Here is a 23,309-nt window from a genome sequence, read left to right as displayed (position 1 = left end):
CTTCTTAAAAGAGCTGAGCAGTTTTTGCTAATACCATTGAGTCAGGAAGCCTTCTCTTAAAGGAGTTGTACCTCTGCTTGCTTCTAGCAAACAGGGCCTACCCAAGAAAATGTTACTACCATGAAGCCATGCTTAACTCTCTCTCTCTCTCTCTCTCTCTCTCTCTCTCTCTCTCTCTCTCTTTCTGTGTGTGTGTGTATGTGTGTGTGTGCCTAGAATTCCTTCTCAAGCTCTCTCAGATTTTATGTGAATGTAATCAGCCCACGTTGGTGTGCAATTTTATAGGCGGAGACTGCTTATTTGTTTTCCAGCTACTCAGAACCAAGTAACCACACAGAAACTATATTAATTGCAACATGGTACAATCAATGACCCAGGCATATTTAACTATCTCTTAACATCTTAAATTAACCCATTTCTATTAATCTGTGTATCACCCTGAGGATCTGGCTTCCCTGTAAATTTTTGACTGGCAGCTGGCCTCTTTCTCCTTCAGCAGCTACATGCTGAACTCTGCCTACATTCTCCTTAACTCTGCCTACATTCTGTCTATATCTCTGTTTGGATTTCCCACCTGACTTTACTCTCCTAAGCCATTGGCCAAAACAGCTTCATTAATAACCAATGGTAATAATACACATTCATACCATACTGAGGGGAATCCCACATCACTGTAAGGCGACAAGACTACTCTTTGAAGGAAAGAAAGGAAAAAAGAATGAGTAGGAATCAAATAAAATACTGATATAGGGCATGAAAAGAGTTGTTCCAGGACAGTCTGCTAAATTGACATTGACTGTTCAGCAAATTAAGAGGAGCTACAGAGGAAGAGAAACTTGGGTAGACGGGACATGAAATCTGACTCAGCCATTTGCTGGAGTCCTTCCAGCATCGCTACAATTACTTCCCAAGCTCTTAGAAGTATGTCCTACCACTTGGAAGTTTCTCTGTGATGGGCGTCCCAGTTGCTGTCTTCCCCATCTTCCCAGAGGACTTTGGAGTGACTACATTCTGACTCACTTGCATTGAATGAACAAGCCAGTTGTTTCTCTACATTCTCTCAGCTTAAATGATCTAGACTGGGCTAGATACTGTGTGTGGGAGAGATAAGTGAGGATACTAGCTTCCCTTGCCTCCTTGTGATTGTCAATACCTGGTGTGGGTTTGGGGAGGAGGAATGGAATGTTTTAAGATGTTTCCTGGTGGTTCTCCTGCCCCAGCTGGGTCCCTCTACTGTACTTCAGCTTCATCTGGTCACGCAAGTCTGGCATGCATGAGAAACTCTTCTTAAGCCAGGTGGTATATCCCTAGAGATACCTGAGGCATGGAGTGCTCTGCTGAAACCAACACAAAGGGGGAGTATGGTAGTGGTTGCTGGGCAGCACTTGTCTTGCAAACACCCCCATCTACAACAGAAGAAACATCTGGGAAGGCCTTCTTGTCTCTGGCAGGGAAGCAGACCATTCTGAATTATTCTGACTATTTATATTAACTAAGTGGCATTTTTTTGGTGCAAGTTTTAATATGTCATCTCACACGGAAGTTCAGGAACATTATTGGAATAAAATGTATCTGTTTTATTCTTAACAAAAACTTAAACCAGTAAATAGAACTATTTTCTGTATTTCTGATCTGTCTGTGTCTTCTATCCAATTAATGGCTGTGCAGTCTTTCAACCTAAATTCGAGTATGGGAAAACTTCAGCATTTTGATAATAAACACCTTCTCCTTCATCATAAGAAAAACTACAACCAATCAAACATCTGTAATTATACTTTATAGGGCCTACTTTTAACTTTCTTGGAATGAATGTTTTTATTGTTTTTTTTAAGACATGGGTAAATCCAACACATTTATTATCAATATGCCAACAGAAAGGGAGTTTGAATAACTAACTGCCTCTCTATATTTCTGCTCAAAAGATAACTCTCATTGAGTCTTTTCTCTTCATCCTCTAGGGAAAGAAAAACAAGCTGTTTTCTTTTTTGTTTATTTTCTTAATTGCTTTTATTGAGCTATATATTTTTCTCTTCTCCCCTTCCTTCTTTTCCCCTCCCTGTCTACCCTCTCCCATGATCCCCATGCTCCAAATTTATTCAGGAGATCTTGTCTTTTTCTACTCCCCATGTAGATTAGATCCATGTATGTCTCTCTTAGGGCCTTCTTTGTTGTCTAGATTCTCTGGTACTGTGAATTGTAGGCTGGTTTTTCTTTGCTTTATGTCAAAAAGCCACTTATGAGGGAGTACATACTATATTTGTCTTTCTGGATCTTGGTTACCTCACTCAATATGATGTTTTCTAGATCCATCCATTTGCCTGCAAATTTCAGGATGTCATTTTTGTCCACTGTGCAGTACTTCATTGTGTAAATGTACCACATTTTCCCTAACCACTCTTTAGTTGAGGGGCATTTAAGTTGTTTCCAGGTTCTGGCTATGACAAATAATGATGCTATGAACAAAGTTAAGCACAAGTCCTTGTGGTGTGATTGAGCATCCTTTGGGTTTACTCCTAAAAGTAGTATTGCTGGATCTTGAGGTAGAATTTTTCCTAATTTTCAAAAAAATCGCCATACAGATATCCAAAAGGGCTGTACCAGTTTGTAATCCCATCAGGAATGGAGGAGTGTTCCCTTTACCCCACATCCTCACCAGAATGAGTTGTCATCAGTGTTTGTTGAGAACAAATTCTGCATTCATTCAATTATGTTTTAAATAAATGCTGATTGGCCAGTAGCCAGGCAGAAAGTATAGGCAGGACAACCAGATAGGAAGTAGAAGTGGGGCAATGAGAACAGGAGAATTCTGGGAAAGAGGAAGTTCATTCCTTCCCAGTCCTGTCCAGACACTGAAGAAGCAGGATGTGACCTGACCTCCTGAAAAAGTACAGAGCCGTGTGGCTAACATAGATAAGAATAATGGGTTAATATACATTACAAGAGCTAATATGAAGTCTGAACTAATGGGCCAATCAGTTTATAACTTATGGAGACCTCTGAGTGATTTTCTATAGGGCAAAATGACTGTGGGAACTGGGCAGGACAGAAACTGCAACAAGCAAAACCTTGGCCATTCCTACAGGTGTAAGATGGAATCTCAAAGTTGTTTTATTTGCATTTCTCATATATTTGAATATTTGATTCTCAAGTAATAAACTATTTGGGAAGCATTAGGAAGTTGTGGCCTGATTGAAGGAGGTATCACTGGAAGTGGACTTAGAGGTTTCAAAACTTCATGTCAGGCTCCCCAGATTCTCTCTCTCTGTCCTTCCCTCCCTCCCTTCCTCCCTCCCTCCCTCCCTCCCTCCCTCCCTCTTGCTCTTCTTCCTTTCCTTCCTGCATAGTGATAAGATGTGTACTCTCAGATACTGTTCTAGCACAGTGCCTGTCTGCCTGCTACCATGGTTCCCACCATGAAGAGTGAGCCCACACAGGTGAAGTGACAATTCACAAAGTTTTAATAACTAATTTATTAAAGGGTGCAATGAAAAAGACAAAACTCATAGATTCAGGGTAAGGCTGATGTCGCCATTGATTCCCACACTGCCTATCTCTCTGCCACTTGGCCTTCGAGCACACCAAGCACAATCCAGCATAAGAGAGTGAGGGCGCTTCCCCTTCTGCTTATAAATTCTCGGGAGCATGCAAGGCCACACCCTAAGGCAGATACCTCAAAGCTATTGGCAGATACGTTTCCATAACACCACCATGGACTAACCCTCTGAAACTGTAAGCAAACTCCCAACTGATTTCTTCCTTTTGTAAGTTGCCTTGGTCATGGTGTTTTATCACAGCAATACAACAGTGACTAAGACAGTATGGTACATAAGACCAAACCTATGCATTAAGCAAAGTACATAGTATTTAACTCCAGAGGGACTGATAAAAATAGAATCTAATCTCAAAGTAATATAAAATGATGACCGAATGCAGAAATAGCCCCTTGGATGCCATATTGATGAACTGAAAAGTTTTATCAACGAATATGTTTTTGGAATAATAGTTAAATTTATGAACTCAAAAATGTGTGTTTCTTTTATATGAGTACCCTGGCCTCTCTGAGGATGGGAAAATCCTGCAACTCACGAGGCAGTGGGCAGGGTGGGGGGCTGTAGCTTTCCAAAGAAGTCACCCTGGCCACCATCTGAGTAAATCTAGAAAAGTAAAAAGCAAATAGTTCAAGTGAATTAAACAGTAAATGTGTCATTAGCAATGTGTAGTAAATGTGTGCACCTTGTCTCTAAACTGTGGGGGAGATAAACAAAATAGCCCCCTTAATAAACCTTGAATCTGAGCTATCAACACACAAAGGAACTTGAAATTCCACTTCATAAAAGCCCTGGGAAGTTTTCACATTGTGACTGGAGCTTTCAGAAAGGCCAGTTGTGTACCCATGACAGGCACAATGTCTCCCTAGACAAATGGTGACATCCAGACTTCCTAAAGAGAATCCCAACTTCCAGAAAAAAAAATTCTAAGCTGCAAAAAATAGAAAGCTAAAAGCCACTAGAAGAGGCACTAGCAATAACAGACGACAGAACTAGATATACAATGATGGCAGACAACGGAATTACAATATGCTGAATATAAATCAATCATACTAATTTGATGAAACAAAAATCAAAGATGGTTCAGTATGGGATGGCAGGGTGTGCGGTGGAGAGAACAAATGTGAACAAGGTACAATGAAAAATGTGTGTGAAAATGCCATAATGAAATTTATTACTCTACATTCTCAAAAAAAAAAAAAAAGATAGAAGCCAGGCAGTGTTGGCACAGGCCTTTAATCCCAGCACTCAGGAGGCAGAGGCAGGTGGATAGCTGATTTCAAAGTCAGCCTGGTCTAAAGAATGAGTTCCAGGAGAGCCAGGATTACACAGAGAAACTCAGTCTCAAAAAAAAACCAAAACCATAACAAAACAAAATTTTAAAAAATGATGTGGGAGGTCCCTTTGTCTATGTGTTGTTTTTATTGGTTAGTGAATAAATAAGTAGCTTGGCCTATAGCATGGGAGGAGGAGGGTGGAGAGAGAGGGACACCATGGAACCACTGCCAGAGTCAAACATGCTGAAACTTTGCCAGTAAGCCACTGCCACGTGGTGATATACGAATTAATAGAAATGGGTTAAATTATATGTAAGAGTTAGCCAAAAACTAGAACTAATTAGCTAGAACTAAAAGGCCAACCAATGATTCAATTAATACAGTTTCTGTGTGATTATTTTGTGTCTAAGCTAGATGGGCGGCCAGAAAGAACAAGCAGCTCTCCGTGGAACAAACAAACAAAACAAAAATACATAGAGAAAGGGCTTATTGGTTAAGAGCATATAATGCCATCTACACAAATATATACAGATAATTAAAAATAAAAATATAATTTAAACAAAGAAAGCAGAGGGAGCACACACATACATACACACAAGAAAAACCTACTATGACCTTCAGTTTGGAATGAAAACCAGAGTTCCTCAAATGACACATAAGGATGTATCTCACATTTACTTTGGCATCTGATATCTCTCTTATTATCACTCATATCAAAATTGAGGGAATGTTTTTAAAATGTTGTTATGTCAACATTCAAATAATTATCTTATTTTAAGAAGTAAAATTACCTAATGCAATGGTTTATTCTTGTGTATCTTCTGGACATTTTGTCAAAGGTCTTCACAGCAGTGACATTCCCCAAGGTTGAGGATTTGAAGACTTTACTGTCCTGCTGAGAACATGGACAGAATATGGTTGACAACTTACTGCCACATAGGAACCAAATGTGTGTTTTGGACTTTTTCAAGCTTCTTTGTTTCTAATACCTCAAGTCACAATACCTCTATTCTGAACTAGGAGGAGTCATAAAGTCATAAGCCTGTGAAGACATTAATCATAAGCTTCACTGGCCCCAGTAATTTGAAGTAATAGCTCAGTTCTCTAACTTTTCCTATGCCTCAGTGTCCTGTCCTTAGGTGAGAGTAATAAAGCTGACCTGTCCCAGAACAGGTGTCATGTGGGTCAAATTACTCACTACCTTAAGTGCCACTTAAAATTTATAAAAGAATGCATAAGTTTTTATTATCCACAAAAACTGACAAAATTCAGCCACATTACCGTATGTACAATGATTCCAAAATGTTCACTTACTTCCCTGGATCCTGGAGTGTAGAAAGAATGTGTGTAAGTTAACAGCTAAGTACCTTCCATAGCTCTATTCCTCTTCTACAAATTCAAGTTACAATATACTGACGATAATCCTCGTGAAGGTCAGTTTGTCATACTAGAATCATAAAAATACAATACAGAATGCTCTTGTTTCTGAATGATATACTTAATGAAATTCTTAAATAGTAAGTTTAGTGTCATTGCAGCACAGGCAAATGTGTGCTCTTATGTCGTATTAGTTACCTTTCTGCTGATGTGGTAAAATACCATGCCCAACGTGACCTTATGGAAGAAAGGGTTGATTTTGTCATACAGTTCAGAGCAGTATAGTCAAACATGGAGGAGAAAACAATTGTATAGATGGGGAAGACACAGTGACAGGACCAGGAACCTGCAGGTCACATATCCATCCACACACAGGAAGCAGAAAGAGAGAGCAGAGGTACAAACCCTCATCTCTAGTGACAACCTCCCTCCAACATGGTGGTACCTCATAAAGGTTCTATAACCTTCCCAAACACTGCCATCACCTGGAGATAAGATATTCAACTACATGAGCCTTTGGGGGACACTTCTCATTCAAGCTACAATGGATGTTATCACAGAACAATGGGTAGCATAGCAGGAAGGAGGATTTCAAGACCAATGTTGGGATTAAGAATGAGTACAGTTGGGATGAGAGCTCTGAAGAGCAAATGTCAGCTAGGGATGCTTAGCTGAAAGCTTTTAACCTAGTAAATTTCTCAAATGAAGTTTCTGAGTGAACTTATTCAACACATCTCCTCTTTTAGTTTTCTGTCCCTGTCTTCATCCCATGGTAATAATTTCTTTTTCAGCAATGAATATTATAGCCCATGATTGCATTATTCAGGATCTAGACAGCTACAAGTTTATTCAAATAAGCTTAACCAAGCTTAGCATTCAGTAATTATTCAACATATTTTCAAATTCCTCAGAGAGAAGTTCTGTAAATTTTTTGCCTGTTTGTTTGATGCAGGGTAATAACATTGGCAAAGGGTGCATTGTCTTATAGCTTTTTGGTCATTTTCAGGCAATTTTAATGTTTTTATTTCTCTTTGGTATAGGTTATTCAAATAAATGTTAGATCAAGGTTTTCCATAATAAATCAAAATCAATATACATATATTTAGGTGAATTCAATATTGCTTTGAATTAATATTTAAAATAAATGGTTACAAACATTTTAAATGCAAACTTAAGCTAAACTTTCCTTCATGTGAATAGAATATTACACATGGCAAAATATTTTATATTAATAACCTTTAAATAGAAATTTTGGAACTAAAGTATATAATTTCAAGTACTTGTATCAAAACTAGAATTCCTTTGACTAAAAAGAAATATAAACTTTTTATATAGTTCTTCCAAAGTATTGCTAACATAATGTAATTGATATTGTCAGATACTAAAACTTTTAAAGTCTTTTAATTTTATTAGTAGTCTGCTGAAGTATTTCCAAATGTTTCTGTATCTCATTAACATGAAAAATTTTACAATCAAAAATTAACATTTTAGTAAACATACCTGTTCACAGTAAAGTGAAATCAATATTTTAAAAAATACTAGCTAATCTAAATTTTATAATGCACTTAATGGTCAGGCATAATGGTGCATAGCTTCAATTCCAGCACTTTGGAGACAGAGGCAGGCAGATCTTTGAGTTCAAGCCAGCCTGGTCTACAGAGCGAGTTCCAGGACATCCAGACCTATACAGAAAAATCCTGTCTCAAAAACAACAAATAAGAAAAGCAAAAAAAAAAAAAAAAAACCACAAAACTCCCTTAAAACCAAAGAAATTCAAATCAAGCAATTTTTTAGTATGCATATCAATGGCTTCCATTCGGAAAGGTTCACATTGTGATCAAATAGTCATTTGTATACTTTCATGCTCATTGGTTTAGGGTCCAGCAGAACTAGGGGGATATTGGTAAAATCTCATCATTTGAACCATGAGAAAGTTTAAAAGAAGTTTCCTGGTTATTTTATTAGTAAAATGTAACGAAACTCTCTCTTACTGACTTGTCATCATAACACAATAAGATATAGAGTGACGTCAGCAAGGTGACACAGTAATAGAGTGACATCAGCAAGGTAACAGATTCTCTTTAACTAATTGGTGAGTGGTTTAATTCTAACTAATAACTTTCTGCTTTTAATATGGAAACTACATCTCAAGTCATACTACTTCATCTCCATGACTTTGATGTGACAATTTGCTGATGATGCTAATTCCATTGAATTAGATGATTCATTTATAAATGTATAAATTTAGGCATATTATAATGTAGAACCATATTAAACTAGTATTAGTAATATTTCTCTAAATGTTAATGTGCAAAAATAATTGGGATTTTTTTATTGATTTTATTGAGCTAAATATTTTTCTCTGCTCCCCTCGCTTCCACCCCCCTCACCTTCAACTCTCTCCCACGGTACCTATGCTCCCAATTTACTCGGAAAATCTTGTCTTTTTCTACTTCTCATGTAGATTAGATCCATGTATGTCTCTCTTAGGGTCCTAATTGCTGTCTAGGTTCTCTGGGATTGTGAATTGTAGGTTGGTTTTCTTTGCTTTATGGCTAAAAGCCACTTATGAGTGAGACATATGATATATATCTTTCTGGGTCTGGGTTGCCTCAGTCAATATTATGTTTTCTAGGTCCATCCATTTGCCTGCAAATTTCAAAATGTCATTGTTTTTTTCTGCTATGTAGTACTCCATTGTGTAAATGGACCACATTTTTCTTATCCATTCTTCAGTTGAGGGACATTTAGGCTGTTTCCAGATTTTAGCTGTGACAAACAAAGCTGCTAAGAACATAGTTGAGCACATGTCCTTGTGGTATGATTGAACAGCCTTTGGGTATATACCCAAAAGTGATATTGCTGGGTCTTGAGGAAGGTTGTTTCCTCATTTTCTGAGAAATCACCATACTGATATCCAAAGGGGCTGTAACAATTTACACTCTCACCAGCAATGCAGGAGTGTTCCCTTTACCCCACAACTTTTCCAGCATAATTCATCATCAGTCTTTTTGATTTTGGCCATTCTTACAAGTGTAAAATAGAATCTCAGAGTTGTTTTGATTTGCATTTCTCTGATGACTAAGGATGTTGAACATTTCCTTAAGTGTCTTTTAGCTATTTCGATTCCTCTGTTGAGAATTCTTTGTTTAGGTCTGTAGTCCATTTTTTTTTTCTATTGGATTATTTGTTCTTTTGATGACCAATTTCTTAAATTCTTTGTATATTTTGGAAATCAGCCCTCTGTTCGATGTGCAGTTGGTGAAGATCTTTTTCCATTCTGTAGGCAGTCATTTTGTTTTGTTTACTTTGTCTTTTGTTTTACAGAAACTTTTAAGTTTTAGGAGGTCTCATTTATTAATTGTTTTTCCCAGTGTCTGTGCTACTGGCATTATATTTAGGTACCAATGTGTTTTGTATTTCTCACTTACTCTTCTATGAGTGAGGTTCAGTGTGGCTGGCTTTATGTTGATGTCTTTGATCCATTTGGACTTGAGTTTTGTGCATGGTGATAGACATGGATCTATTTTCATTGTTCTACATGTTGATATCCAGTTATGCCAGCACCATTTATTAAGTATGCTTTCTTTTTTCCATTTTATATTTTTTGTTTCTTTGTCAAAAATTAGGTGTTCATCGGTGTGTGAATTAATATCTGGTTTTTTTTTAGTAGATTCCATTGGTCTTCCTGTCTGTTTTTATGCCAATACAGTGCTTTTTTCAATACTGTAGCTCTGTGGTAGAATTTAAAGTTAGGGATTGTGATGCCTTCAGAAGTTCTTTTATTGTACAGGATTGTTTTGGTTATCCTGTTTTTGTTTTTGTTTTCTTTTTCTTTTCCATATGAAGTTGAGCACTGTTCTTTTGAGGTCTGTGAAGAATTTTGCTGGGATTTTGATGGGTATTGTATTCAATCTGTAGATTCCTTTTGCCACTTTTACTATGTTACTTCTACCTACCCAAAAGCATGGGAGATCTTTCCATTTTCTGGTGTCTTCTTCAACTTCTTTCTTCAAAGATTTAAAGTTCTTGTCATTTAGAACTTGTTTGGTTAGAGTTACTCCAAGATATTTTATGTTATTTGTGACTATTGTGAAGGGTGATATTTTTCTAATTTCTTTTTCAGCCTATTTATCATCTGTGTAAAGGAGGGCTACTGATTGTGTTGAGTTAATCTTGTCTCCTGCTCCATTACTGAAAGTGTTTTTGAGTTGTAGGACCACTAGTTTTTACTGGTGTCATGTTACTCTTGGTGCTGTTGCATGTGCTCTTACCTTGTCTACCCACCTTTTCCTCTGATTGGTGTAGTTGGGGCTGTCTGTGATTCTGGTGATCAGTCTTCCAGTTACCTGTTGACGCAAGGCTCAGATGGCTGCTCCTCATGCTGCAATCAGGGCCACCGTTCCAGTTACCCGACTGGTCACTCCATGTTCCTGGAGGTCGCTCAGTGCTTGATAGGTTTGCTCCACAATACCTGGGGTCGTTAGGGCCTGCTCCATGAAGACTGCTTGCTTGGGGCTCTTTCTGCTAAAGTTGCTGCCTTGGGCCTGCTCTGGTAGAGACTGTGGCTCCGGTACCTCAGAGGTTCCAGATTTGCAGCTGGACCTGCCCATCTCTGGCTCAAGTCTACTCACTCGTAGGTCCCAGACTCACGTACAAACCACAGAGGTCTCTGGTTATGGCCTATTCCCTCAGCAGTTGCTCACTAGAACCAATTTTTTTCTATTTATTGTTAATACATATGTTTATACATAGTACACAATCCCTGTTAAATGTTGTACTAGGGGAAAAGAAGAGTACAAGCCAATGAACCCAGGTCCATTCTGTTTTAGTGATATATTATTGCAAAATTTCTTATGCTTTATGTTTAGATAACATCATATAGGTTGTCAGGACACTAGTGTATAATGTAATAAAATACATGCAATTATCAATCTAATAACCATTTTACAATGTTCAATGAATAGACATTTTAATAGCATCATCATTTCCTACAGCAAGAACATAATCACATGAGTACTGCCCATAATCTAATACAGTCATTAATGATTAGAAATCATATAGAAGTAGAAATAATGTGTAACCTAAAAATTGTAAACAATTATAAAATGCATAGATGAAAAGTAAAAACCATGTAAAAAATATTCAAGATTCTGTATTCATTTACATAGACCTATAACATTTAGAAATAAAAGACTAAACTGTTTCTTCCCAACTCTTCTACAAGAAAAACAATTATTCAGTACAAACTTCTGGCTCATATTTTGACAACATCTAGCACTACTGTTGAAATGAGTCTTGGAAACTGAACATTTCCCTCACAATAATGTGAGTATATTGCAGTATAAAGCAACTTCATGATCTCGTTCGTATAGAATCTGTGCACTACTGTTCATTTATTAACGGACTGACTTGAACTTATCTTAAGTGCCACTGGCATTCACACCATATATTATTAAAACATGTGTTTTTGTTCATAACTTTTCGACAACCTCTATGGCTTTTAAACATTTATGTTCTCTGCTAAGTTAGTGTCAGTATTCATACACGTTGAAAGAATTCCATGGAAGCGTCAGCAAGCCTAGATGCCTTTTTTCCCTATAAACAATGAGTTAAGTTGGGTTCCCAGCTAGTTCAAGATGCACACCAAACCGGCTCATATGCGAAAGCATTAAAAAAAATCAAATTTAGGACATGGACTGGCCAGGAACTGGGAGTGCAGGAAATGAGCTGATGTAAATCAAAAGGTCTTAATGATTCATGAAGTCTTTTCCTCCCTTTTAAAGGAATGTGTGCAATAGGAATTGAACATAGGATCTGGTGCCTACTCTCACTGAGACATCCCCAGCCCTCCTTTAACTTATTTTGAAATCTGCTGGTCTCATTTCTTTACCCAGAGCAGTCCAACGTCCTTTTTATTTAGGTATTTTATAACTTGATTTCTATAAGAATGGAAAATTGAAGACCTCTAATGCTAAAGGAAGAAACAGAAACACAAAATCTCAAGTATATCTGTATTTAGCATCAACAGTGGCTATGAAGTTTTAGGCACATATGTCATTTGACTAATGACAGCTTCCCCTTCTTTCCTTCCTTCCTTCCTTCTTCCCTTCCTTCCTTCCTTTCTTCCTCCCTCCTTCCCTCCCTCCCTCCCTCCCTCCTTTCCTCTCTCTCTTGCTTGTTTCTTTCTTTCCTTCCTTCTTTTTGTTTTTGATTTATTTGTTTTTGAGGCAGTGTCATTCTATGAAGTCCTAGCTCCTGGTGCTCACCATGTAGACCAGGCTGGCCTCAAACTCACAGAAATCCTCCTGCCTCTGCCAGTGGAGTGCTGTGCATCACCACATCTGGATCTTTTTCTCTTCTAAGTGGAGATTATAATTATGTCCATAATGTTGAAGCAACTTCTAGAATTTACAAACATGCGTCTAATTGATATTCACTATCAGTTATTATTAAATACGTCATCACCCAAAACATATTAAGAATACCGGGTCCTATATTTCATTTTCTTAAGATGATTGTCCTCTTTGCTAAAAACCACCCAACACCTTCTTTAAAAGATTTCAACTTACTGAGTTTTTGCCGCTGTAGGGAAGGTACAATTTTAACAAGTACGTCCTTAATTTAAATAATATTTTATCATTCTAGACATAAAGGGCCATAGTGAGAACAGAACTCACTTTCCAAAGTCCCTTGGGAGCAGACCAATTTGATGCAGTGGCTGCCCTGAGGACTGATCATTCGTGGATTTGTAGTATAACTGAAATGGCATTAGGTGATCCCTAGAGACTGATGGGTCGGTCATGGGTGCAAATTAACACCATACAGTGCGTGGGTAGAAACATCTATTGCCTTTGACAAGAGCAGTAGAGACAGCTCTGGCCTTTCAGATCACCGGTCCATGGAGAGCCTATGACACCAAAGCCAATTTGGAAGGAGCCTGCTATCAGCACAGGGCATATAGAGAGTTTTCTAACCTGAACATTCCAAGGTTTGAGTCCTAGGAGCTGTCCTAGGAACTGTGACAGTCAGGATGAACATGACACCCAGTAGGCTTGAGTCGAGTGATGCTCTGATTTTCTTCAGGGCTTCCTCAAACAGAGTTTTGATAATTGTCACATGTGATCAAGTCTGGCATATGGAAATGAATGTGTGAAGCTCCAATGTACCAATCACCTGTCAGGCTCACTTTCTTTTGTTGAATAAAAAAACCATAGAGAAAGTGCCTTCAGGGAAAGAGAAGGATATTCCTGAACCTCAGAATCAAAGCAATATTTCACCCTTAGAAGCTGCCCTGGGGAAGAGCTAGGGATCATCTTTATCACACACATAATCTTGAGTTATTAGTTAGTTTTCAAACTGTAAGGAAAGTAGCTGTGTATCCTTCATTTTGAATCCTAACCTTCACTCTAACAGTCAGTTCCTTACCTAGCACCAAGCAAATGGAAACTGATTTCAACATGGATAGTGATAAATTCAAATGCAGACACTGTACTGGCTAGATGTATGTCAATTTGACACAAGCTAGAGTTATCTGAAAGGTGGGATCCTCGATTGAGAAATCACGCCCATAAATCTGGATGTAGGTCATTTTTTAAAATTAGTGATTGGTGAGGAAGAGCTCAGTCCATTATGGGTGGTTCCATGCTTGAGCTGGGAGTACTGGGTTCTATAAGAAAGCAGGCTGAGCAAGCTGTGATGAGTAAGCCAATATAATTAACATCACTCTATGACCTCTGCCATCAGCTCTTGCCTGCAGGTTCCTGCCCTGATTGAATTCCTGTTCTGGCTTCCTTAAATGGTGGGCTCCAAAATGAATGTGTAAGCCAAATTAACCCTTTCCTCACCAACTTGCTTTTTAGTCCCAGTGTTTCATTGCAGCAATAAAAACCCTAAGATAGGCACAGCAGTGGGTTAGACTGGCTTCCATGACAGCATAACAATACGGACAAATACTGCAGTAACTGAAGGACCTGCTCCTCATCTACAAAGGAGATGAGTACTGCAAGGTCCTTGATGAACATAGACAATACTACAGCTACACGCTGGGAAATCCCACTGTTCTGTGATTTGTACCAAGAGAATGGGTGCCTGACATCCCATCTTCCTCCCACTTGCTGCATTCTCATTTCACTTTTCCTAAACCTGAATTTCCAAGATCAAAATTTTCAGCAGGAAGCCTAACAACTAATTTTGGGTCTCTCAGCTTCTACGGTGTTGGTAGACATAACGGACACTCACTGGAGCTGATATTCGATAAAGTACTTGGCAGCATTTGCCAGGTGCTTACCACCATCTGGCAGCCAAATTCCTGGTTTTCTATTGGCTGTTTCTGTCTAATAGACCATAAACCCTGTGAAAGCTAATGTCACTAAATTCTCGTTGACCCTTGTGTTACCATAGCCGTAGAATTGTTTGGAGTTTGCTGATCACTCATTATGGACCTATGAATGGAGTTTTGAATTAATGGGCATTTAGATACCCCTGAGAACTATCAGTGAAAAGTGATGTTCACTAAACAAAGCATTTCAATCGAGGCAAGAATTGAGGCAAGGGAAAATACACTATGTTCTAATCCCTTTTCTATAAATGTCATGTATACTAACATCCAGTTTGTAAATTTGTTATGAGAGATAGATGGAATCGTGTTTATGAGCCAGTAGCATAATACTGTACCGCCATCACTCGACCTGCTTCTGAGTCAAAGACATATGTGTAGAATGTTTGAGAGGCCCCGCAAGATGTGGGAGAAAGATGGAGAACGACGCAGTGAGGTGTAAACAAAGACTACTTGTTCATTTCCCGGCTGCCCAGATCTGAGTAATCCAACAGAAACTATATTTATCACAACACTGCTTGGCCAATGACTCAGGCATATTCCTGGCTAGTTCTTATATCTTAAATTAACCTATTTCTATTAATCTGTGTATCGCCATGAGGCTATGACCTACCAGTAAGGTTTTTCCGGTATCTTTCTCCTTCGGCAGCTACATGGCGTCTCTCTGACTCTGCCTACTCTCTCAATATATCTTTTCCAGACTGGCTATATTCTGCCCTGCTAAGGCCAAAGCAGCTTCTTTATTAACCAATGGTAGTAAAATATATTGACAACATACAGAGGGGAATCTCACATCAGAGAGGCAGGTTCACTGAAAATTACCCTCCCATCTTATTATGACACTCTGCCTGGTCATCTATTAGAACTAATCCATTCACCGTTACACGCTCTTCTGAACTGGTAAACTCAAACTCCTGCAAAGATGTGTTTGAAAGGGTTGGTGAGCAATCTGCAGTCCTGGTTTTAAATGGCCTTCTGAACTTAATTAGGATTTGTCACATTCACTGTCCATCAGTGTTTGGGTTGGCCTGTGAAGCACAACTCAGAGAAACCCAGATTCACACTACTCACCCACTTAAGAATATAGTGTGCTACCCTTATTAAACCAAGGTTGCTACAACTGTCCTTTTAGTGTTATTACTAGGCACAAGACGCCCAACGACCTCACTGAATCCTGAGGGTTCCAGTTATTCTTTCCCTGTCTTCAGGGTACAAGAGAAATATTAGCTTGTCACAGTATTATAAAAAAAATGTCTAAACAGTAAAGCAATTCCTTTCTCTGAAGAAAATGGACAGAAACCATTGCTACAAAACTTACACTAAACTCTGGGTCCCCTGGTGGGCATATTTCTCCTATTTTAGAACCAAGATTTCTATCCTGACAGGGGTCAAAAATGTGAAGACACAATGCATATATACCATTGAGTGTTTCACCATGTATAATGAGAGACTGACATTAAATATGTAGGAAAAGATACTGTAGGTGAACAGCAAACAGAATAAGAATGAAGTGGAGCATATTACTATAAGATAGAAAAGACACCAAGATGCAGTGTGTTAAAAATGACAAGGGAGGAGGGGAGTAGAGCCGAGCCGGCTGGGCGGCCGCCGAGCTCCCGCCATGGCCCGGAACACGCTGTCCTCGCGCTTCCGTAGGGTGGACATCGACGAGTTTGACGAGAACAAATTCGTCGACGAGCAGGGAAGAGGCGGCGGCGGCGGGCGAGCCAGACCCCGACCCGGGCGAGGTGGACGGGCTCCTGTGGCAAGGGGACATGCTTCGGGCGTTCCATGCAGCTTTGAGGAACTCTCTAATCAACACGAAAAATCAAGCTGTGAAGGACCGAGCCCAGGGTGTAGTCTTGAAAGTACTCACAAACTTTAAGAGCAGTGAAATTGAGCAGGCTGTGCAGTCACTGGATAGAAATGGCATTGACTTGTTAATGAAGTACATTTATAAAGGGTTTGAGAAGCCCACAGAAAATAGCAGTGCAGTGTTACTCCAGTGGCATGAAAAGGCCTTAGCTGTAGGAGGACTAGGCTCCATTATAAGAGTTCTCACAGCAAGAAAGACTGTTTAAAAAAGAAAAGAATCATATTATCTTGAGAAGAATTTTGGATGCCCAGGCTGGTGAAGAAGGGACTGACAATGGACCATCTTCCTGAACTCCCAACTAAATATTTCAGGAAACATATCTGCTGAAATGTATTTTATTTTTAGGTGGAAGGAGAAATTGTCTTATTGTTTCCTAAATTCTTTGCAGGATCAGTGTCTCTGCCTTTGTCTACAGAGTAATACAGAACGGACACTTGACTATCAAGACTGACTTGACTATCAAGATTATGTCAGGTGTACCTGTGTATACTTTCTGTTTGCAGTGAGGAGGGACTATTTGGGCAGGTGCAGATCCAAGGGCTGCTGTGAAAAGGAGAGCTTGGGTTCTGAAGTGGAAAACCTGAGAGTTTGTACAGACACTGTCTTGCAGAGAAGACAGGCTGTCTTGGGTTCATTGTAAAGTGCCTGCTGCATCAATAAAGCTCTTGGCTTATTTGTCTAAAAAGAAAAATCACAAGGGAGAACATTTTAGGGTTATGAAAGGTTCAATTCATGGATATATAGCAATCATAAATAAATTTATATGAAATTTGAAAAAGCGAAGGAATGAATATACAATTCCACAATCTTAGGTACAGATTGCAATGTCTCCCTCAGACCATTTGACTGACAAACAGATAGAAAAGTAATTAGACAAATGGACACCTTAAATCATCCCAACTCAGTAGTTCAATGCATATATAACTTCATAGACAACAAGTGCAGAAGACACAATATTTTCCAATGCTTAGAGCGTCCACTAAGCTGGACTCTATTATTATAAAAGAAGTCTCAACATCCTTTAAATACTTAGGATTGGGCAAAATATGTGCTTTGATGACAGTATAGTTAATTCAGAACAATATAGAGGTAAGGTCTGTAACTCGGTGATAAAACACATCTTTAGTGTTCACTGAGGTCTGCATTTAATACCTGCAGTCTCCCAAATCAAAATATTTATGTTATTAAAATGTTATAAATCAGTTAATTGGAGCAATGATAAGGGTTGTTTCTGAAATGCCACCTGTGGGATTATTTGCTTGAGTACTTGATCCTCAGCTGGTGGTGCTGTTTTTGGATGTGGTATTGTCTAGGATGTAGGCCTTAGCAGGCAATGGGCCACTGGGTAGTGTTTCAGGATACTTGTTTACACTATGAAGATGTGTCATTGTGACTGGTTCAATACAGAGCCAAATGACCAATAGCTAGGAAGAAGAGATTAGGCAGGACTTCTGTGGTAAGAGAGGAATCCTGGGAAGAAGAGAGGTGGGGAAGGGGGAAAGATGCCAGGGAGAAGCTAAAGAAGTCAGACTTATTGTATAGAAGAGAGGTAACTGAGCCAAGTGGCAGAATGTAGATTAATAGAAACTGGTAGATTTAAGTTATAAGAGCTAGTTGAGAAAATGCCTAAGCTAAGGCCAAGATTTCATTATTAATAGTAAGTCTCCATGTCATTATCTGTGAGCTCATAGCCAAAAGGAAAGTCTGACTACAGGGTAGGCGGTGCATGATTCCATTCTGAATTTCCTGCTCCCTGATTGGCCGTAATGTGAGAAGCCCTGGTAGCATACTCTCACTTCCCTGAACCACAGCACACCTTTCTCATCACAGTGAGTCATGCCTTGTGAAACCATGAACACAAACAAACTCTTCTTCCCATAAGTCACTCCTGTTAGGTGTTTATTTAGTCACAACAACTAGAAAAGTTAGCAACATAAAAGCTAATATCCCAAAGAGCAAGAAAAACTACAGGTGTTTCGGGAATTAAACAAGAGACATGTCTGTAGAACCCAGAGGTTAATGAAGAAATCAAAAGAAAATTGGAAAACATTTCAAACTGATTAAAAGTGAAAATGAATATTGAATTCTTAGAGAATGCAGTTAAAGGCATACTGTGAAGACAGTGTCTTGCTTTAGGAACCTATTCAAAAGGAAGAAAGGTCTAAAATCAGGTACCATTTTAAAAAGGCTAAAAGAGCTTTATCCCAGATCAAATCCAAACAGATGAACAGTAGGAATGATGGAATGGAATGGAGTGTAATCACAGAGCAGAGAAATGAGCAAGACAAGCTGCTCCTGATGATGGCACAGCTGCCATGGACCTCAGACTTCACTTTCTTGTTGGGGCTCATTCTAAGTACCCACAAGTGTAAGTACTGATTTTGCTATCACTTCTTCCCAAAGATGATCCCCGCCATCACCCACTTGTGTAAAAATGTAACTGTGTGGCTAGTACTTAAACACAGCACTTACATTCTGTTTTTCCTAGGTCATGCTCTGTGCCAATGGATTTAGTCTTATTGCCTCAAAAGACCTAAAGTCTTGGGGACCTCATTTGAAAAGGGATCCAAGCTCTCAATTTTTTGCCTGGAAATCTTGTATACTTCCAATATCCAGGAGGATAACTACATGGTTTTTTTCTAGGATCATGAATTATAGGCCCAATGTCCTTTATTTATGGCTAGAATCCACTAATGAGTGAGTACATACCATATTCATCTTTTTGAATCTGGGTTACCTCACTCAGGATAGTGTTCTCTATTTCCATCCACTTGCATGCACAATTCAAGATGTCATTGTTTTTTACCACTGAGTAAGGGGAGATGGGGAGAGAGAAGTGAGAAGGGGAGGATCGGGAGAGCTTGGGGGAATGGGACAGTTGGGATGGAGGAGGATTGGATATGAGAGCAGGAAAGTATATTTTAATTAAGGAAGCCATTTGCGGGTTGGCAAGAGACTGGACTCTAGAGGGGTTCCCAGGTGCCCAAGGAGATGTCCCCAGCTTGTTCCTTGAGCAGCTGAGGAGAGGGTGCCTGAACTGACCCTATACTATAGCCACTCTGATGAATATCTTGCATATCATCATAGAACCTTCATCTGGTGATGGATGGAGATAAAGACAGAGACCCACATTGGAGCACTGGATTGAGCTCCCAAGGTCCAAATGAGGAGCAGAAGGCGGGAAGAACATGAGCAAGAAAGTCAGGGTCGCGTGGGGAGCACCCACCCACTGTGACGGTGGGGCTGATCTAATGGGAACTCACCAAGGCCAGCTGGACTGGGACTGATGGAGCATGTGATCAAACTGGACTCTCTGAACGTGGCTGACATGGAGGACTGACTGAGAAGCCAAGGACAATGGCACTGGGTTTTGATTCTTCTCCATGTACTGGCTTTGTGGGAACCTAGTCTGTTTGGATCCTCACCTTCCTAGACCTGGATGAAGGGGGGAGGACCTTGGACTTCCCACAGGGCAGGGAACCCTGACTGCACTTTAGACTGGGGAGGGAAGAAGAGGGGAAGTGGGAGGAGGGGGAGGGAAATAGGAGGAGGGGAGGAGGTGAAAATTTGTAATAATAATAATAAAAGTTTTAAAAAGAACAAAAAAAAAGAAAAGGGATCCAAGAAGCAGAAATGGAAGGCAAGACAGGGAGTCCAAGGGCATGTTCTTGAATTTCCCAACCTAGAGGACATTAATCTTTCCTGCTGGCATCTTTGTGGTGCCCCAGAACTGCTCATTCCAAGGATGCATGGATAAACAGGTCTCTGAATCTGCTTTCAAGTATTGTTGGCCAACCTGGAAATGTGACGCTCACTCTTCCACTTGTGTGCATTGTGCAGGTTTGAGCACAAAGTGGGCTTACTGGGCTTGCCCATATTCTCACCAGGAGGAGATCGGAGACACAAGAGGTGTGTGTCTGGAGCAGGGTCTGCAAGGATGACATGGTGAAAGCTTTGGAAACCCTATTTGGAACTGTGTACTACAGCAGTGGCTTCAATAGATGCTGAGCTAAGGTGATTTGAGAAGATGGATAGGCACAATACATCATTTTACAGACAACACTATGTCCGTGACCATTCATATATGTCAGAAGTTTACACTCAGATTAAGTAAATATATTAAAGTTTGGACCTAGATATACATATTCCTGGATAGAAGGAGAGATGAGAGGGTATTTATAGGATCAATTTTATTTGCTATAGCAAAAAGGTTTTTTTAAATTACTTTCAAATTTCATATCCTGATTTTTAAAGCTGTGCTTTAAAAGTTCTTAGACAAAATATGGACTGGAAATGTAATTTTTAGTCACGAACATAGCTGATTATATTAACATCTTTTAAATTCTTTTATTTTTTTTTTTTGTTTTCATTTTTCAAGACAGGGTTTCTCTGTGTAACAATCCTGGCTGTCCTAGAATTAGCTCTTATACACCAGGCTGGCCTTGAACTCATAGAGATTCTGCCTCCCAAGTGTTAGGATTAAAAGTGTGTGCCACCATTACCCAGTTTGATTATATAAACTTCTAATGAATCAGAAATGTTGCTGAAAATAAACTATACTTGTCATTTGTTCTTGATTCCAGTGATGATGTGTTGCCTTATAGAATCCCTTTGTTGTTTGTCATCACCAGCGTTGCAAATTTCGCTTTATCACTACATTTTGAAGATACCCTTTATGACCTATCTCTCTGGATTCCATCAGCTTCAAGGAGAATGGAAAGTATCCACATACTAAACAGCGCTATGTTCCAGACACTTCTGAGCAGTGTCGCATACCTATGTAATGCATGTCTACAATTCTTATTGTTTAATCCCTATGATGACCCCAGCAGTCGAAATACATGCTAGGGTCAAGTGGAGTACCACACATAAATTCCCTCCATGAGTACTTGCTGGTCATGTAACTCTTTTTTTCTATATTCTCTTCACTGCAGTAGCCTGGGTTCTCTATTAATTGTCTCTTTATCCCGCTTTTATGATGCTTGGGGCCTTGCTGAATCTGAAGCAAAAACTCACTAGTTCTCCAAGATAACCAGTTAAGTCACCTGTGAGAATGTATTCCATTGCAAACCAACCCATCCAGTGCTTATTCTCCAGTCTGACACAGTTCTGTCCACTCCTCTGCTGGATCATACCCAGATCCAGATGCCAGAAAGCTGGACATTCTGGAGCACCCTGAGACTGTCCTATGCAGCCTTTCCCAACTGATTCTATTCTTGCTTGTCCTTTCTTTGCAGCAAAGACACAGTGAAGATTTGTCACGTTCTACTCCAGCCTGCCCTCTCACTATTCCTAGCACCTGCCCGTGTGTCCCAGTCATGTGACAAACTGCCTTCTCAAAGGATCTATGAGTAACTTTGCTTTCAATGATGATCTTCTCTGTTGGCTTCATCATGGTTGAGTAATCATAAAACCCTCATCTTACAACAGATGTCTGCTGCACAGGACATATGCAGTAATTGCTGGTTGAAGTGAAATAATAGGAAACATTTGATAAGAAGAAAAATAAAAGTCAAGCATTCAACTAGCTAGCTACTCTCACACACAGGGGGGACAGGTATGATGGAGCACAAGCAATAAGGTGTGTATGACAAGATAGAAAGCCCAGATAAGAGGCACCAACACTACAGCTCTATCCATTTGCATCTGCTTTTACAGAAGTAATGTTCAAGGGAACAACTGCTTCCTTCCACACAGTGTATGTACCATTATTTTCTTCTATTGGTAGACTTCTCTCTGGACTAACCACAGCAGGACTCTGTGTTGTCTTGAAGACCTCCCCTGTGCTGCTGGGACTTGCTAAGTAACAAGTAAGTATTGCTTTCAGAAGTCTGGTGCAGATTCTGGAGGCTGCATTTATACAGTAGAATAGGGAAAGTCACTACTGTGCCCAATAATTAAAACACTTGTTTCTGATCTCTTGTTTCCCTCCCAACATACAGTGGCAATTTAACTAGGAGTGATTCAGAATGCTATTTCTTTAAAAGTGGAAGCTATAGAGCGGAAGTTTCCAACTAGATAGCAAAGTGGATGTTTTTTCTTCAGTTGAAAGAAGCTATTTCAGAAATTGTCTTTTGGTAACATTGAATGTTCTAAATGCTTAGGATAAAAAAATGGAAATTTTAATATAAAAATAGAATGTGTTGCTACGTGCTTGGTATATATGATTTCCTACTTCAGTCAACCATCAAACAACTCCTACTGCCTTGAGGATTGTAATATTCCATGTACAGCTTCATCACAGCCAAGTTGGTGTTTCATCTCTGAGGGGAAAACATGAAGACTTAAGACCTGTGCATTCCATTTGGAACAACTGAGAAGAAATTATACATCAAATGTTACCTCACTTTTAACATTCAACACAAAAGTGTTTTTCATTTCTTATTCTTTATAGCTTGGTTTTTTGTGCTGGCAGATTAACTACAACCAACATTTAGAAATAGTCTCAAAATTAGAAAAAAATACTTTCCAGTTTAGAAACCAATGTAATACTCAGTGGGACAAGAGATAGTGTCTGCATAACTGTGAGCTAATGTCTGCCAGGAACATCCGCTTGCATTACTCAAATGCCCAAAAACCTGCTCACCTTCTTTTCTGGCACAGAAAATGAAAAAATTATACTCCCTCTAGCTTCATTTGTACACAATTAAACAAAATGTGTGTAATCTGCATGTGTAATAACTTGTGTTTCTCTATTTCATTTTTTTTTTAGTAGTAGCATTAACTTGAATAAAAGGCTGTTGAGTAGCTCCTCGTTGGTCCCCACTGGGTTGGTGTACATATATTTTAGAGGCACATTTGTTTCAATTCAGCTAAAATAGTCAGGAAAGGATGGCTGAATATTTCGTTGCTTATTTTGAGCCAAAGACACAGTTTCACAGTTTGTATGGGTG

The 23,309-nt window shown here is 39.3% G+C and overlaps 1 protein-coding gene across 1 annotated transcript; it reads left to right on the top strand.

Moving 5' to 3' along the window:
- The first annotated feature begins 16,113 nt into the window (after window positions 1-16,113).
- Window positions 16,114-17,107, top strand: LOC125397992 (actin-related protein 2/3 complex subunit 5-like protein). The gene has a single exon (XM_085699408.2). The coding sequence runs from the start codon at window positions 16,316-16,318 to the stop codon at window positions 16,619-16,621; it is 306 nt and encodes a 101-aa protein (XP_085555534.2). The 5' UTR covers window positions 16,114-16,315; the 3' UTR covers window positions 16,622-17,107.
- Window positions 17,108-23,309: the final 6,202 nt, after the last annotated feature.

The sequence above is a fragment of the Myodes glareolus genome, chromosome 14, assembly GCF_982192425.1.
Source record: "Myodes glareolus chromosome 14, mMyoGla1.1, whole genome shotgun sequence".
Taxonomy (NCBI): Eukaryota; Metazoa; Chordata; class Mammalia; order Rodentia; family Cricetidae; genus Myodes; species Myodes glareolus.
Note: the sequence above shows the minus strand (reverse complement) of the source record. Positions and strands in the feature narration are given on the sequence as shown.

Coding starts and splice junctions, on each gene's coding strand:
- LOC125397992 (XM_085699408.2), top strand. CDS start 16,316: ATGCTTCGGGCGTTCCATGCAGCTTTGAGGAACTCTCTAATCAACACG.